The sequence below is a fragment of the Conger conger genome, chromosome 14 (assembly GCF_963514075.1).
Source record: "Conger conger chromosome 14, fConCon1.1, whole genome shotgun sequence".
In the NCBI taxonomy this organism is placed as follows: Eukaryota; Metazoa; Chordata; class Actinopteri; order Anguilliformes; family Congridae; genus Conger; species Conger conger.
The window spans coordinates 37,679,228-37,698,517 of NC_083773.1; the positions used below are offsets into that span (position 1 = coordinate 37,679,228).

At 43.5% G+C, this 19,290-nt stretch overlaps 1 protein-coding gene across 1 annotated transcript in view; it reads left to right on the forward strand.

The window, feature by feature from the left end:
* ccndbp1 (cyclin D-type binding-protein 1) overlaps positions 1-16,048 on the forward strand; it is a 21,034-nt gene extending 4,986 nt beyond the window's left edge. Inside the window, exons 6-11 of the mRNA XM_061221028.1 lie at positions 871-944; positions 7,647-7,723; positions 9,957-10,210; positions 13,675-13,735; positions 14,158-14,204; positions 15,039-16,048. Of these exons, the coding sequence (XP_061077012.1) occupies positions 871-944; positions 7,647-7,723; positions 9,957-10,210; positions 13,675-13,735; positions 14,158-14,204; positions 15,039-15,147 (622 nt within the window). The 3' untranslated portion in view covers positions 15,148-16,048. The remainder of the gene's footprint in view (positions 1-870; positions 945-7,646; positions 7,724-9,956; positions 10,211-13,674; positions 13,736-14,157; positions 14,205-15,038) is intronic.
* The last annotated feature ends 3,242 nt before the right edge of the window (positions 16,049-19,290 follow it).

The following is a 19,290-nucleotide window of genomic DNA, read 5'->3' on the forward strand; positions in this document are numbered from 1 at the left end:
GGCCACAGCACAGTCTGTATCACCACACAGTCTGAAATAGCACAGTCTGTATCACCACACAGTCTAAAACAGCAGTCTGTATCACCACACAGTCTAAAACAGCAGTCTGTATCACCACACAGTCTAAAACAGCAGTCTGTATCACCACACAGTCTAAAACAGCACAGTTTGTATCACCACACAGTCTGAAATAGCTCAGTCTGTAACACCACACAGTCTAAAACAGCACAGTCTGTATCACCACACAGTCTAAAACAGAAGTCTGTATCACCACACAGTCTAAAACAGCACAGTCTGTAACACCACACAGTCTAAAACAGAAGTCTGTATCACCACACAGTCTAAAACAGCACAGTCTGTATCACCACACAGTCTGAAATAGCTCAGTCTGTAACACCACAGTCTAAAACAGAAGTCTGTATCACCACACAGTCTAAAACAGCACAGTCTGTAACACCACACAGTCTAAAACAGAAGTCTGTATCACCACACAGTCTAAAACAGCACAGTCTGTATCACCACACAGTCTGAAATAGCTCAGTCTGTATCACCACACAGTCTAAAATAGCTCAGTCTGTAACACCACACAGTCTAAAACAGCACAGTCTGTATCACCACACAGTCTAAAATAGCTCAGTCTGTAACACCACACAGTCTAAAACAGCACAGTCTGTATCACCACATAGTCTAAAACAGCACAGTGTATCACCACACTGTCTGAAACACATTGGACCATAGCACAGTCTGTAACACTACACTACACTATACTTTAGCACAAAGACATAGATAGATACTGTTTCCAACAAACCCCTGGTCCAAACATTTCCTGCTCTTTTACACATGTTTGTTTATTTATTTTTGTACCCGCAGTTTGTCCCAGGAGCAGCTGACTTCTACGGGGGGTGTTTGGTTATCCTGTGACCGCTTTGCTCATTTGCCCCGAGGTGAGTTTTCAGGAGGATTTAAAAAGATCATAAAATGGCTTTTTACTGTGCTGCCACTAGGGGGCACTGTGTGGGCATGAATTCATGTCAAAGGAAGTTAGAGCTGTGAAAACTGAGATTTTTTTTTAACAGGCCCCAACCTGAAACAGACGTGAGTGCAGCACTTTCACGATATGACGTATACACAAGTGAAAAGGATCTTTTGAGGGAATTTTTAAAGGGCATGGCAGTTGACTCGACTGAAGTCGAAGATGTTGATGGATCACAGACATCAGAAAGTCATGGCATAGGAAGTATATGCAACCAAATGCAAAACATGACTCATTTGACATTGTGTTAATTTGTCTCAAACATTGAAATGGGGGACTAAAGTATTAAATCAGAAAAAGCATAAAATGACAAAGGGACTGCAAACTCTTTATACTCGTATACTTTAAAGATGAATTTAGACTTCAGCTCGTCTTTAACAATGCATACAAAAATGCCTTCAGGAAATGACATTCAATAAACAAACGTTCTAATGGCATAATTTATTTTAAATAAATAAGATTAGAATGATCATTCTAGAATTAGATCATTCATTTCTCCAGTGATGACACAACTTCTGAGACCTGTAACATCCAAGCCAGGTGTAAATATTGGAAGACCAGTGCTGCATTTGGTAGTGGGAATATACTGCCTACACTCCTGATGATAGCAATATAGCTGATAGCTTTACATCTCAGTTCACCATGCTGGAATGACTTGGCTGGAATGTACTGTGGCCTGATAGTGGATCTAGTTGTCACGCGATGGCCGTTTAGTTTGAGAGCCTGCGTCTTATGCCAAAAGTGTGGGAGTCAGTAACCCTATAGGCTGTTTTAATCAATAACCTGCCAATTGCAACATGCCATTTTAATTCTGAGTAATTACACATTAGCTCATGACAGCATTCTTGGAGAACTTGCTGATGGCAAACCGCAAATGTCAATTTAACACTATCCCAGTGAGCAAAGGTCAGAATCTAGATGTGCGGAGACGCTTTGACATAAACGGACGAGGTTAACCCCAATATCACTCGAGTTTCATCCGGATATAGCCTGGCTACGTCCTAGTCGGCTAGGAAACCTTTTCCTCGACTTTTCACTGCAAACGTTTGCAGTGGGCTATGAAAGCGCATTATTCTAGATTACTGACGTAACACTGAAGTGCTTATGAGGCCCTTTTGCTACATTCTCACCTGAAAATAATAACTGGTGTGCTGTGATAACCTGCTGCTTTGTCACGATAAATGTGCCAACTAAAGTTCTCGAACAAATCTTTGCACCGTGCTGCAAGTCAGGGAACAGTGTGCCACACCTGTGTGGGTAGGTGGGTGGGTGGGTGTAATGGGAACTGGTAACCCCCTCTTTCTGCTCCAAACCGCAGACAGGTTCACACAGCTTTTATTTTCATCTGTATGGAAACACGCCATGCAGCTCAATCACCTGTGCATCGACATTTCATGACCTTTTATTTAACACGGGCTGGTTCTGGTTCTGGTAGTGGGAATATACTGCCTACACTCCTGATGATAGCAATATCTAGCTTTACATCTCAGTTCACCATGCTGGGATGACTTGGCTGGAATGTACTGTGGCCTGATAGTGGATCTAGTTGTCACGTGATGGCCGTTTAGTTTGAGAGCCTGCGTCTTATGCCAAAAGTGTGGGAGTCAGTAACCCTATAGGCTGTTTTAATCAATAACCTGCCAATTGCAACATGCCATTTTAATTCTGAGTAATTACACGTTAGCTCATGACAGCATTCTTGGAGAACTTGCTGATGGCAAACCGCAAATGTCAATTTAACACTATCCCAGTGAGCAAAGGTCAGAATCTAGATGTGCGGAGACGCTTTGACATAAACGGACGAGGTTAACCCCAATATCACTCGAGTTTCATCCGGATATAGCCTGACTACGTCCTAGTCGGCTTGGAAACCTTTTCCTCGACTTTTCACTGCAAACGTTTGCAGTGGGCTATGAAAGCGCATTATTCTAGATTACTGACGTAACACTGAAGTGCTTATGAGGCCCTTTTGCTACATTCTCACCTGAAAATAATAACTGGTGTGCCGTGATAACCTGCTGCTTTGTCACGATAAATGTGCCAACTAAAGTTCTCGAACAAATCTTTGCACCGTGCTGCAAGTCAGGGAACAGTGTGCCACACCACCACTGTGTGTGTGTGTGTGTGTGTGTGTGTGTGTGTGTGTGTGTGTGTGTGGGTGTAATGGGAACTGGTAACCCCCTCTTTCTGCTCCAAACCGCAGACAGGTTTACACAGCTTTTATTTTCATCTATATGGAAACACGCCATGCAGCTCAATCACCTGTGCATCGACATTTCTTCAGCTTTTATTTATCACGGGTTGGTTCTGGCTCGGGATTCGGCAAACGTTATTTGTTTTCGTTTTGCATGTTCTCATCCTCGGGTAGGTCTGGCGATTTTATCGTTTCAGGGCAGGGAGGTTTTGGCGGGTAAACACCGTTGAAAGGGTGGCGCACCAAAACCGAAGATAAACTGGGAAAACATCTTTGAAGGCCAGAATGTTGAACACAAATGCTAACGCTACAACCTCTTTATTTTCCTGATCTTTGGGGAACTTATTTGTTTTTAATTTATTTTGAAATATGAATAAATACAATTATCTTGTATGATGTTGATGGGTCACAGACATCAGAAAGTCATGGCATAGGAAGTATATGCAACCAAATGCGAAACATGACTCTTATTTGACATTGTTAATTTGTCTCAAAAATTGAAACGGGGGACTAAAATATTAAATCAGAAAAAGCATAAAAAGACAAGGTGACTGCAAACTCTTTATACTCGTATACTTTAAAGATGTGTTCGTATGGTTATGAAGAATTTACGAAAGGTGAATTTAGATTTCAGCTCGTCTTTAACAATGCATACAAAAATGCCTTCAGGAAATGACATTCAATAAACAAACGTTCTAATGGCATAATTTATTTTAAACGAATTAGATTAGAATGATCATTCTAGAATTAGATCATTCATTTCTCCAGTGATGACGCAACTTCTGAGACCTGTAACATCCAAGCCAGGTGTAAATATTGGAAGACCAGTGCTGCATTTGGTAGTGGGAATATACTGCCTACACCCCTGATGTCAGTAACCCTATAGGCTGTTTTAATCAATAACCTGCCAATTGCAACATCCATTTTAATTCTGAGTAATTACACGTTAGCTCATGACAGCATTCTTGGAGAACTTGCTGATGGCAAACCGCAAATGTCAATTTAACACTATCCCAGTGAGCAAAGGTCAGAATCTAGATGTGCGGAGACGCTTTGACATAAACGGACGAGGTTAACCCCAATATCACTCGAGTTTCATCCGGATATAGCCTGGCTACGTCCTAGTCGGCTAGGAAACCTTTTCCTCGACTTTTCACTGCAAACGTTTGCAGTGGGCTATGAAAGCGCATTATTCTAGATTACTGACGTAACACTGAAGTGCTTATGAGGCCCTTTTGCTACATTCTCACCTGAAAATAATAACTGGTGTGCTGTGATAACCTGCTGCTTTGTCACGATAAATGTGCCAACTAAAGTTCTCGAACAAATCTTTGCACCGTGCTGCAAGTCAGGGAACAGTGTGCCACACCTGTGTGGGTAGGTGGGTGGGTGGGTGTAATGGGAACTGGTAACCCCCTCTTTCTGCTCCAAACCGCAGACAGGTTCACACAGCTTTTATTTTCATCTGTATGGAAACACGCCATGCAGCTCAATCACCTGTGCATCGACATTTCATGACCTTTTATTTAACACGGGCTGGTTCTGGTTCTGGTAGTGGGAATATACTGCCTACACTCCTGATGATAGCAATATCTAGCTTTACATCTCAGTTCACCATGCTGGGATGACTTGGCTGGAATGTACTGTGGCCTGATAGTGGATCTAGTTGTCACGCGATGGCCGTTTAGTTTGAGAGCCTGCGTCTTATGCCAAAAGTGTGGGAGTCAGTAACCCTATAGGCTGTTTTAATCAATAACCTGCCAATTGCAACATGCCATTTTAATTCTGAGTAATTACACGTTAGCTCATGACAGCATTCTTGGAGAACTTGCTGATGGCAAACCGCAAATGTCAATTTAACACTATCCCAGTGAGCAAAGGTCAGAATCTAGATGTGCGGAGACGCTTTGACATAAACGGACGAGGTTATCCCCAATATCACTCGAGTTTCATCCGGATATAGCCTGGCTACGTCCTAGTCGGCTTGGAAACCTTTTCCTCGACTTTTCACTGCAAACGTTTGCAGTGGGCTATGAAAGCGCATTATTCTAGATTACTGACGTAACACTGAAGTGCTTATGAGGCCCTTTTGCTACATTCTCACCTGAAAATAATAACTGGTGTGCCGTGATAACCTGCTGCTTTGTCACGATAAATGTGCAAACTAAAGTTCTCGAACAAATCTTTGCACCGTGCTGCAAGTCAGGGAACAGTGTGCCACACCACCACTGTGTGTGTGTGTGTGTGTGTGTGTGTGTGTGTGTGTGTGTGTGTGTGTGGGTGTAATGGGAACTGGTAACCCCCTCTTTCTGCTCCAAACCGCAGACAGGTTTACACAGCTTTTATTTTCATCTATATGGAAACACGCCATGCAGCTCAATCACCTGTGCATCGACATTTCTTCAGCTTTTATTTATCACGGGTTGGTTCTGGCTCGGGATTCGGCAAACGTTATTTGTTTTCGTTTTGCATGTTCTCATCCTCGGGTAGGTCTGGCGATTTTATCGTTTCAGGGCAGGGAGGTTTTGGCGGGTAAACACCGTTGAAAGGGTGGCGCACCAAAACCGAAGATAAACTGGGAAAACATCTTTGAAGGCCAGAATGTTGAACACAAATGCTAACGCTACAACCTCTTTATTTTCCTGATCTTTGGGGAACTTATTTGTTTTTAATTTATTTTGAAATATGAATAAATACAATTATCTTGTATGATGTTGATGGGTCACAGACATCAGAAAGTCATGGCATAGGAAGTATATGCAACCAAATGCGAAACATGACTCTTATTTGACATTGTTAATTTGTCTCAAAAATTGAAACGGGGGACTAAAATATTAAATCAGAAAAAGCATAAAAAGACAAGGTGACTGCAAACTCTTTATACTCGTATACTTTAAAGATGTGTTCGTATGGTTATGAAGAATTTACGAAAGGTGAATTTAGATTTCAGCTCGTCTTTAACAATGCATACAAAAATGCCTTCAGGAAATGACATTCAATAAACAAACGTTCTAATGGCATAATTTATTTTAAACGAATTAGATTAGAATGATCATTCTAGAATTAGATCATTCATTTCTCCAGTGATGACGCAACTTCTGAGACCTGTAACATCCAAGCCAGGTGTAAATATTGGAAGACCAGTGCTGCATTTGGTAGTGGGAATATACTGCCTACACCCCTGATGATGGCAATATCTAGCTTTACATCTCAGTTCACCATGCTGGGATGACTTGGCTGGAATGTACTGTGGCCTGATAGTGGATCTAGTTGTCACGCGATGGCCGTTTAGTTTGAGAGCCTGCGTCTTATGCCAAAAGTGTGGGAGTCAGTAACCCTATAGGCTGTTTTAATCAATAACCTGCCAATTGCAACATGCCATTTTAATTCTGAGTAATTACACGTTAGCTCATGACAGCATTCTTGGAGAACTTGCTGATGGCAAACCGCAAATGTCAATTTAACACTATCCCAGTGAGCAAAGGTCAGAATCTAGATGTGCGGAGACGCTTTGACATAAACGGACGAGGTTAACCCCAATATCACTCGAGTTTCATCCGGATATAGCCTGGCTACGTCCTAGTCGGCTAGGAAACCTTTTCCTCGACTTTTCACTGCAAACGTTTGCAGTGGGCTATGAAAGCACATTATTCTAGATTACTGACGTAACACTGAAGTGCTTATGAGGCCCTTTTGCTACATTCTCACCTGAAAATTATAACTGCTGTGCCGTGATAACCTGCTGCTTTGTCACGATAAATGTGCCAACTAAAGTTCTCGAACAAATCTTTGCACCGTGCTGCAAGTCAGGGAACAGTGTGCCACACCTGTGTGGGTAGGTGGGTGGGTGGGTGTAATGGGAACTGGTAACCCCCTCTTTCTGCTCCAAACCGCAGACAGGTTCACACAGCTTTTATTTTCATCTGTATGGAACGCCATGCAGCTCAATCACCTGTGCATCGACATTTCATGACCTTTTATTTAACACGGGCTGGTTCTGGCTTGAGATGCGACAGAGGATTTGGCAAACGTTATTTGTTTTCGTTTTGCATGTTCTTATCCTCGGGTAGGGCTGGCGATTTTATCGTTTCAGGGCGGGGAGGTTTTGGCGGGTAAACACCGTTGAAAGGGTGGAGCACCAAAACCAAACAAAGACGTTGGGAAAACGTCTTTGAAGGCCAGAATGTTGAACACAAACGCGAACGCTACAACCTCTTTGTTTTCCTGATCTTTGGGGAACTTATTTGTACACGTGCGTGTGTACATACATGCATGCATGTGTATGTGTTTTGTGTAACGGCGTCTGGGTGTGTGATTTTGTATAAGTGTGTGTGTGGGCCTGATAATCTGTATTTCCTGGTTAATAATGCCTGCGGACACATGCTCCATTGTGATTGGCTGTTGTGTGGTTCTGTGCAGATAACCAGGCCGCTGTGCTGGACGTCCTGCTCTCCTGTACTGCAGTTGTGAAGGATGCCCTGGAGGAGATGGAGCAGGTGCTTTTACCCTCACACGCGCCTACACACACACACCTGCCCATTCACACACACACACACACACACACACACACACACCAGCCCGTTCACGCGCACGCAGACACACACACACACCCACCCACCCCCACACCTGTCCACTCACACCTACCTGTTCACACACACACACACACACACACACACACACCTCCTCGTTAACACACACACACACACATGCACACCTGCCCGTTCACACACACACTCACACCTACCCGTTCACACACACACACACACACACACACACACACACACACACACTCACACACCAGCCCGTTCACGCACACACACACACCTGCCCGTTCACACACACACACACACACACACACACACACACACACACACCAGCCCGTTCACGCACACACACACACACCTGCCCATTCACACACACACACACACAGATACAGACACACACCTGTCCACTCACACCTGCCCGTTCACACACACATACACACGCATACACACGCATACACACACACACGCACACACACACACACACCCCTGTCCACTCACACACACACTCACACCTGCCCATTCACAAACACACCTCTGCATCACACACACGCACACTCACATACACACACACACACACACACACACCCGTCCACTCACACACACACACTCACCACTGCATCACACACACACACACACAGACGCCACACACCTGTCCAGTCACACACATCTCTGCCCCACCCACACACACACCTGTCTACCCGCAACAGACCTGGGAGAGAATTCAAATCCTTTTCCATGCTCTAATGATCTTGCATCAGACAAGCACAGTATTTAAATCCAAAACAATTCTGTATTTGACCCTTTCACACACCCTTTCATCACACACAGGCACACCTCTGCACCAAACACCTACAGCTGTACTCACTTGTACTCACCTGTACTCAAAAGAAATGGGGCAGCACGATGGTGCCGTGGATATCGCTGTCAACTCACTGCAAGGTCCCGGGTTGGAAACCCTGGCCGCTTGGGTTTCCTCTAAAGTAATGCTGTAAAGAGACACACCTGTCCACAAACACATACACACCTGTACTCATGCACACCTGTTCAAACACACATATACACACCCATCCTCATATACAAGCACCTGTACACTCACACATCTGTCCTCATACACACACACCTGTACTCATACTCACCTGTTCGCACTCGCACGCACCAGTCCACCCACCCACTCACACATGCACACCTGTTCTCACACACACGCACACACACACCTGTACTCATACTCACCTGTTCACACTCACACATACACACACCTGTCCACCCACTCACACATACACACCTGTTCTCACACACACACACACACACACACGCTCACACACACACACACACACCTGTACTCATACTCACCTGTTCACACTCACACATACACACACCTGTCCACACACACATACACACCTGTTCTCACACACACACACACACACACACGCACACACACACACCTGTATATTCATTTACGTGCTACCCAGTGGGAAATGCGAGCATATTTGGTTTAATAGTGGCATCGGTTGTTGGTCGTTGTTTTGGCATCGGTTGTTAACATCAGTTGTTAACCGCAGCGGCCGTTTGACAAGACCATACACAGCAGTTTGGAATTAGCGTAAGATGGTGGAAGAAAGGCGGTCCCTTTGTGGTTAAACCACCGGTCTTCACAGTCAACCTTCTCACATTTGCTATTGTCACTCCTCTTGGCAAATAACGTGGGAAACTCTGAAGAACATTTCAGCCTACGGGCGACTGGCCTCTACTGAAAAAAAAGAGGCAAATCTGCCCTCAAAGAAAGCTTTTCTTTGTTGAATGGTTTAGTAGATCAAGAGTAAGAGTCTTATTGCTAATATGTAGTGTTAATGACTCGACGGGGCTGAATCAGGTTTCACCTTCACAGTGTTTCAGTGTGATTGATGCTGTGCTGGCTGCTAGCTGTGTGTTTCACAGTGTTTCAGTGTGATTGATGCTGTGCTAGGCTGTTAGCTGTGCGTTTCCCGGTGTTGCAGTGGGATTGGTGCTGTGCTAGGCTGCTAGCTGTGCGTTTCACAGTTTTGCAGTGTGATTAATGCTGTGCTAGGCTGCTAGCTGTGTGTTTCACAGTGTTGCAGTGTAATTGATGCTGTGCTGGCTGCTAGCTGTGTGTTTCACAGTTTTGCTGTGTGATTGGTGCTTGCTCATTGATATTTGCTTGTTCCAGGCCCAGGCAGAAAGCCAGGATCCTTTCAGTGATGTATTGGAGGAAGAGGACCTGGTTTCCCGGGGCAACCAGGATACATATTGGTCTGAGTCAGACCGGCAGCTCCTGGGTCCTTGCCGAGGTCTAATGAAGGCGTCCGCGGCTTGCCTGAAGAAGCTGTCCACCGCAGTAAAATCCAACGGGAACGTGGGCACCGCCGAGAACATTGCACAATTGGACGATCTCGCCGACATCGCCAAGGAAATCAGCCCCAGGTTAGCAGGTGACCATGTCATGCTTGGGCAGTCAGTTGTTCAGCGGTCCGCAGCCTGTATGAAGCAGGCTAAGCCTACCAGACTCTTCCATGATTATTACCTGTGCTAAAGGCTGTGTTAATGGGTGTGCTGCACTCCAGCCATTTACCAAAACCTTTCAAACCTGTGCTGTACGGCACAGTCCGTTCGTATTTGGACTGATTGACACTTTTTTTGTTGTTTTCGCTCTGTCCTCCAGCAAACAAACAGTTGAAATAACACAATCACCATATGCTCATATGCAAATAAAAGACTTTCAGCTTTAATTAGACATTTTTTACATCCATATTGGGTGAACCGTGAAGAATTACAGCCCTCACAATTTTAGCGGACCGAAAGTAATTGGACAATTGGCTGCTGAATTGTTTCTTGGACAGGTGTGTTATATTTCATTGTTAATTCAGGCATAAAAGAGTTGGCAAAAGGTCTAGAGTTGATTCTAGGACTGCCATCTGCATTTGGAGTGTGTTGCTGTTGACAAAAAAATTAGGTGTGCAAAAACTGTTTGGTACATTGTTAAGAAGCAAGAATGCAATAGTGAGCTCAGCAATGGCCAACGACCTGGTAGACCACGGAAGACCAGTCTAGTGGATGACTGAAGAGTACCTCAATTGCTGAAGAAAAATCCCTTTGTAATTGTTCAAAAGATCAAGAACACGCTCCAGGATGGAGGCATAGATCTGGCAAAGATAACTATCGAGAGAAGACTACACCAGCAAAACCTCAGAGGGCTCACCACAAGATGCAAACCCCTGGCAAGCCTCAAGAATAGAATGACCAGGTTACTGTTTGCAAACATGTACATTAAAAATCCTGTAGAGTTCTGGTAGTGTTATGGGCAGGTGAGACTAAGATCAACCTGTACCAGAGTGATGGAAAGGAAGAGCTTGTGATCTAATGCATACCCACCTCATCTGTCAAACATGGTGGAGGTCTTGTTATGTCTTTAGCATGTAGGCTGCCCCTGGAACTGCCTCACTTCTGTTCATTGATGATGACAGCAGCAGCAGGATAAATGCTGAAGTATACAGAAACATCTTGTCTGCTCAGATCCAGGCAAGTGCCTCAAAACTGATTAGACAACACTTCATCAGCAGGACAATGATCCAAAACATACAGCCAAAGTAACCAGGGAGATTTTTTGGGCCAAAAAGTGCAATGTTCTTGAATCTTAACTGGCCAAGTCAATCACCTGATCTCAATCCATTTAAGCATGCATTTCACTTGCTGAAGACCAGACTGAAGGCAAATAGCCCCTGAAACAAGCAGGAGCTGAAGAGGGCTGCAGTACAGGCCTGGCAGACCATCACCGGGGAAGATACCCAGCATCTGGTGATGTCTATGGGTCATACACTTCAGGCAGTGATTAATTGCAAAGTATTTGCAATGAAATACTGAATTTGACTACCCCCCAATTTCAGGAGGGGACTATCTATAATAAAGCAGTCATATTCAGCGGGCTGTTATTCCAACACAATTCACCCAAGATGGATGTATAAATCCTCAAATTTAAGCTAAAAGTGTGCACGTTAACCACATGATTGTGATTGTTTTATTTCATCTGTTTGAAAACAACGAAAATTGCGGGCCTCATCAGGCATTTTTATTTGGCCCTGGGCTAAGGTTGTCCTCTGTAAAAAGTACATTCTGAATTTCAGCCTCCACAACAAGCTGTCAAAGGTAGGCTAAGATAAAATTAAAAAGCTTAATTATACACGCCTGCTGTAGCACTGTTACCATAATGTGATCACTAAAGGTGTGGTCTTACGATAACTGGTTATTCATGTTTGCCATTGTTCGCCTTTTAAAGTTGCAGCCTGTTTGTGTCACTGATTATTTTCTGCCTGTGTGAGGGCTATACATATATTGTGGGCTTATTATGGCACAAATAATGAAAATATTTTTATCAGAACGCAAATGAATTTGTGTGCAGATCTGGAAATATCCTGTACTACTGCAACCACTGACCCTATGTCTGTATTTTGAATAAGGGAGGGTTGAGGGGGTTGGAGTTGGTCCGGCAAGTAATTTGACATAATCTGGCTTTTGCAACGTAGCGTTCAGAAGGCTTGGCTAGGCTGTCTCAGACCTACACACACACACACACACACACACACACATTCATCTCTCTGTCTCAGACCTACACACACACACACACACACCTCTCTGTCTTAGACCTACACACACACTCACTCACACACACACACCTCTCTGTCTCAGACCTACACATACTCTCTCACACACACACATACCCACCCATCTCTCTGTCTCAGACCTACACACACACACACACACACACATTCATCTCTCTGTCTCAGACCTACACACACACATACACACACACCCATCTCTCCGTCTCAGACCTACACACACACACCCATCTCTCTGTCTCAGACCTACACACACACACACACACACACACACACACACACACCCATCTCTCCGTCTCAGACCTACACACACATCTCTCTGTCTCAGACCTACACACACACACTCTCTCACACACACCTCTGTGTTAGACCTACACTCTCTCACACACACACACATCTATCTGTCTCAGACCTACACATACACACACGCACACACACCTCTCTCTGTCTCAGACCTACACACACACACCTCTGTGTTAGACCTACACTCTCTCACACACACACACACATCTATCTGTCTCAGACCTACACACGCACACACACCTCTCGGTCTCAGACCTACACACACACACCTTTCTGTCTCAGACCTACACACACACACACACACACACACACACATCTCTCTGTCTCAGACCTACACACACACACACCTTTCTGTCTCAGACCTACACACACACACACACACACACACACACGCACCTTTCTGTCTCAGACCTACACACACACACACACGCACGCACACATATCTCTCTGTCTCAGACCTACACACTCACTCCTTTGTTTTCCCGGTCCGTGCAGCATGGCATGTTCTGGGCTGATCCGCCTCCCTGCTGTAAGGCCTCCCTGCTGTAAGGCAGCAGGCATTCCTGATAAAACCTTTGTTTTGCATCCGTCTGGAACACCAGGTGAAAGCCCGCTTTCTTGCTCGGGTCGTTAAACCGGAATGCTCAGACTGCACTTCATGCTTTGTTCTGAAAACATGGGTGATCATTTCGGCAGTGTCAGGACCAAGATAGTCTTGATTACACACGAAAGGATAATGGCTCTCTGCTCCCCACAGTGTGGACAGGAAGTCAGTCTGACTCTCAATCTCTGTTCCCCACAGTGTGGACAGGAAATCAGTCTGACTCTCTCTGTTCCCCGCAGTGTGGACAGGAAGTCAGTCTGACTCTCTCTGTTCCCCGCAGTGTGGACAGGAAGTCAGTCTGACTCTCTCTGTTCCCCGCAGTGTGGACAGGAAGTCAGTCTGACTCTCTCTCTTTCTTGTCCCCTCAGTGTGGATGACCTGGCCCTCAGCCTCTACCCACCTATGGATCATTCGGCAGTGGAGCTTAACGTAGGTCTGCCCTTCTGAATCATCATCCTTTCACACATATAGGTTTTGGGGGGGGTTCTACACATGGGATATCAGAGGCTAGGCTACTGTAGTTGTAGGATGGAATCTCTACTCTTCTTATAGAACAGACTGCTACAAAAATGTCTGAATTCGTCATTTCCGCCATGCTGAATAAAGAATGCAAATGAGCTAATTTACATATTCTGTCAGAATTAGTCTTTTCAAGTCCATACCTCCTGACAATTGAATACCTCTGAAATGATCTGGAAGACCAAAGATGTGTTTTTCGGTGGAACACCACCTTAAAGGGTTTCGAGCCGTAGGCAATGTTGAGAAATGAAAAGGAGGAGGGGGTGTTGGTGTTGAACTGATGGATGTGTTCGCTGTGCTGAGAGTAATCCACACTGGCCCTGCTGTTCCAGGCTTGCAGGCTGGCGTCGGTGTTGAAGAAGGTTCTGGAGATCACCAGGTGACTGCTTGCCTCTCCTCATTTTACCCCCTCCCTCCCTCATCCCTCCCTCCTTGGGACAGCACCTTGTGCAAATTTGCAGGGTTGATGTAAGGCCACGTGAGTTAGTCAATTCTGGTTCAGCCTGCTGCTTTGGTTTCAGCAGCAGCAGTACATTATAATCTGCGCTTGAGTGCTTTGTTCTGCAGATTTACATCCCAGGTGTAACTCAGTTCAACATTGTCAAACCATCTACTTACTGAAACGCACAGAACTGATTTACATGACAATACTTCAAAACACACGGTGTTCTGTGTAGAAAGTCACTAAATTACAGGTTGAATGGAGGTTATCTTGGGGTGGAAGATTGGATTGGGGTGGTGTGAATTCAGTCACTATTTGCCCTTAAGTTTGACCTGTGAAACATGCAATTTCAACAACTCTAAGGGCAGAATGTGGATTGATTTGGGACCACTGTCCTGAAATCGCTGATTGAATTGGGAGGCTAAAACCAAACAGCAATTCTGCATACTTTTCTAAAAGTGCATGTGGGCATGTGTGATTTTTATGCAATACTGTGAGGGCTTGTATGATTTTGCGTAAGCGCGGTGGTCAGTGTGATATTGTGTAAGGCGTTCTGTAAGAGTGTGTGGGTGTGTGATTTTATGTAAGGCGTTCTGTAAGAGTGTGTGGGTGTGTGATTTTGTGTAAGGGCATGTAGGTGTGTGATTTTGTGTATGATTGTGTGTGTGCGATTTTGTGTCAGAGTATGCGGGTGCGGGTGATTTTCTGGACAAGTAATAACTTTTAAAATCAGTTCTCTCATTCTCCATTGGTTTGTTCCCCTCCAATCAGAGCGAGCCATGTGTGTGTGGAGGCTGAGCTGAGCTGGGTGCAGTTCCTGGACGGGGCTGTGGATCATAACCTGCAGAAGGCCAAAACCCTGGCACAGGCATGCCACTGAGGCCTGGGTTCGAATGGCGCCTGTGGCCATATGCACATATGCACATAGGCCATATGCTCTAAACATGCGCGCCTTGACTTCTTTCTGAAAGCGTAAAGCTTCCTCTGAGAAGAATGCAAGCTACTTAGGTACACCGTGTAACCTTTCATTTTCATAACTGAATAAAAGAAAGTATTTATATACCTTCTGCTCGATGGTATTTATATTTAATAGTAGCCTGACCTGATTATATGCAGACCATTAAGAGTTGTGTGAAAAATGTGGGCATCATAGTGCTTTGACTTGTGCACTATAAGCTCATATATAAAGCTTGACTTTGCATTTGCGAAATGGATGTTGGTTCATTAATGTTCACTAAAACATTCTGTGTGCTGTTTAATATTCTATAATGTCAGGGATATGACTTAAGAGGAGAGTACAGTGTTATTCCAACAGTTCGAATGTACAGTCCCCTTCAGAATTATTGGAATAGCAAGGCCAATTCCTTTGTTTTTGCAATTCACTGAATACATTTGGGGTTGAGATTTAAAAAAAATTAACACAAAGATTTCAGCTTTTATTTCCTGGTATTTACATCTAGATGTGTTAAACTACACATAGCACCTTTGGTATCAGACCACCCAATTTTTAGGTAAGCAAAAGTATTGAGTATTTTAGTAAATGAAAGTAAATAACACTTAATATTTGGTAGCATATCCCTAACTGCATCAACCCACTGACATCACCAAAGTGTTGCATTATTCTTTTGTGATTATTTTCCAGGCTTCCACTTTTCCTCCCTAATGAAGTCCTTTGTTGTGTTGACAGTGTGTTTTGGGTCATTGTATTGCTGCATAATGAAGTTCCTCTTAATTAGTTTGCAAGAAGAGGTTAAGGAAGGTTAATAAACCTTTGTTTCAGACCTTTTGTGGCTCCTCTCTGTACATCTTTGCAAATTGTAATCTCGTCTTCGGATTCTTACTACTGATGAGTGGTTTGCATCTTGTGGTATAGCTATTCCTGTTATCAAAGTCTTCTTTGAACGGTTGATTGAGAGGTCACTGACTGATTTTTTGTGGTTTTTCTTCACAGCTCTCACAATGTTTCTGTGATCAGCTGCTTTTGTTTTCCTTGGTCAACTTGTTTGTTGTCTGTTGCTCAGTACGCCAGTGGTTTCTTTCTTTTTCAAGACATTCCAAGTTCCATTACATTACATAAATGGAATTTGGCAGACAGTCTTATCCAGATCGACGTACAGTTGATTAGACTAAGCAGGAGACAGTCCTCCCCTGGAGCAATGCAGGGTTAAGGGCCTTGCTCAAGGGCCCATTGGCTGGGCGGATCTGTGGCTACACCGGGATTAGAACCACCGGCCTTGCAAGTCCCAGTCATGTACTTAACCACTGCACTACAGGCCGCCCCAGTTGTTGCATAAGCTATCCCCAATGCTTGTGTAATGGCTCTGATCGATTTCCCCTCTTTTCTAAGCTTAGAAAAGGCTCCAAAAGACAGCTCTCTGGTCTTCATGTTGGCTTATCTTTTCTAACAAATGCAGTCGTCACAGGCAAAACCCAAGGCTAAAACGAAGAGAAGCCATTCAGAACTATTTGGGCAAATCCATCAAAATGTGGAAAAAAAAATAATTGTACAAAATGTTTAACTGGTGTACTAACATTATAACATTATAAGACTGGAAATGATAGATTTGATCCAAGAGGCCCCTCACATTTTTCATGTGGCTCCCACAAATAAGTGCCACTTAAACATCACCTCAAATGATGGAATTGCCCATATATTTGAAAGGTCCTTAGCAACACACAAACTGGCCTTTGAGATGACAGTAAATTGATTACCATAAGTACAACTGTCAAGAGAAACTTTGAAACTTTTAATTTTTTCAGCACATTGCCCCAAAGATTGGTCTAGTCCACATGCAACATCAGCCACATAAAACATCAAATAATTTTATTGAATAGCCTTCAATCATGTTTTTTTGTACCTTTCATAATTCTCTTACTAGAGCTTATGAGTAAGTTATCCATGGCAAGCAAAATCCCAGATCAGCTATTTGTGCTCACAGGGCTGGTGTTGAGCCCGGAATATGTAACATCAGTCACATGACATCAGTAACGCAATTTATTTAAGTTATTAGAACAGAATTTAATTAAAGCTCTTTTGAGAAAAGACTTAATTTGACCTAAAGCGATATATACAACCTCATCTGGATGTTAGTTGAAATGGAAATTGTTTTCCAATTGTGACATGCCAAATTTTGCCAACATTTCTATAAGATGTTTACATTTTCTGCACTGCTTCTCATTCTGCTTGTTGCCTTCTATTCATAATTATTATGTGTTGTACTCCCAACAAATTCATTTTTAGTATTTTGTCATCACGGCATGGCTCCACTGCAACTGTCAGCGTCAGGTCACTGTACAGACAATCGGTCGGGTCATACAGAAAATAATATTTTTCTAACTCAGTAATAAGGCGCTCGTCATCCATTTGTGCCTGAAGTTTTGGCAGGGAGAAAATTTGTTCAAGGAAGCTGTGCACGTTCACGGCACCTGCAATATGTGCACGATCATGTAGCCGACATGAATACCAACCCACTTTATAATTTGTATGGAGTTAAATAAGAAAAAACGAGCAGAATTCAAATCGATTCACTGAATGAGCACGTGCATCAACCATTGAGAAATTAACATTGACGATTCTATAACTTGCTGCCATTGAACATGACGCGATGGCTACAGTGGAGCCGCTGTCATTAATTACAATTAAGTTGTTCCCTCAGTGTCTGATGTCTGATGGAAATGGCTGACATTGATGGCTGCAGTGGTGCCATGCCATAAGATGAAAATTAGTGTTTGGAATAATATAATTGTTGACAATTTAAGCAATATTTCTGGTTCCATGCCATTTAGAACTCTTACAATTTACTCTGCCAACCCAGGCTGCTAACAGTATATGCAAAGTGTTGGCTTGTGGACTGCTTTTTATAAGTACAAGTTGTCATGGTAACGTCAGTCACGCTATGTTTGTGCAATTACTGGAAAAATGTTTTATTGTGCGTTTATGACTTTACATTGTCTTAGATGCAATTTGGAGCCAATTTTGAATCACAGCTGACTAGATTTTTTTGTATGTCCATTTTTTGTAACATCAGTCACGCGAAAAACTTCCACCACAGCACAAAGAAGCACATTGCTAAAGACAAATTGACAATATTTCCATGTCAAACAAGGGCCTAGTATAGTTAGCCATAAACCTTGAAACTTATCTAACTAGTCAATCTAACAGGACACACCGGCCAGTCACATGTTCCAATACTTATGCTCACCTAAAGATCGGGTGGTCTGATACAAAAGGTGATATTTTCAAAGTTGATTAAATGGTAAATAGTTAGCATATAGCTAACTATAGCTGCTTCTCATTCACCCATTCATACACACACGGACGGCGATTGGCTCCCATGCAAGGCACCAACCAGCTCATCAGGAGCATTTAGGGGTTAGGTGTCTTGCTCAGGGACACTTCGACACATCCAGGGCGGGATTGAACTGGCAACCCTCTGACTGCCAGACAATTGTTCTTACCGCCTGATGTTGCAATGTCGTAACAAATCTAGATAAAAATACCAGTGTATAGGTATAGCAAGAAGAAAGGAATTGTCCTTGCTGTTGCAATACTTTTGGAGGGGACTGTATGTATATACATTTATACCGTAAATCCTCAAATTGTGTCCGGGGTCTTTTATTTACTTGGGCTGCACATTTGGGCCTTTATTTGGGGCAGGCTTGTATTCGAGGCAGGCCTTTATTTCTTATTAGGCTTCTGGTGTAGAATTTTATTCTTGGAAATAAAGTAAAAGGCTACACTTAAAGTGTTAACCGTTCAGAAATCAATTAGTGTATGCTGATCAGGAAACGCCGTTTGGTAGGTCATAGTGTCAGTCTTAACAGACTTAGTTTAAATCACATGCAAGTCCAGAATCCATAAAATAACAACTTGCCAGACACGCCTTCATGAACAATAACAAATTAGCGTAGATAACAGCAAGTTAATGATCTTTTTTTCCTAAAGTGCGTTGTATTGTGAGACATACGTTTTGTTTGGAGCAGCATACCGGTAGGCTATCAAAAGATTTTTGCTTTGGTTTGG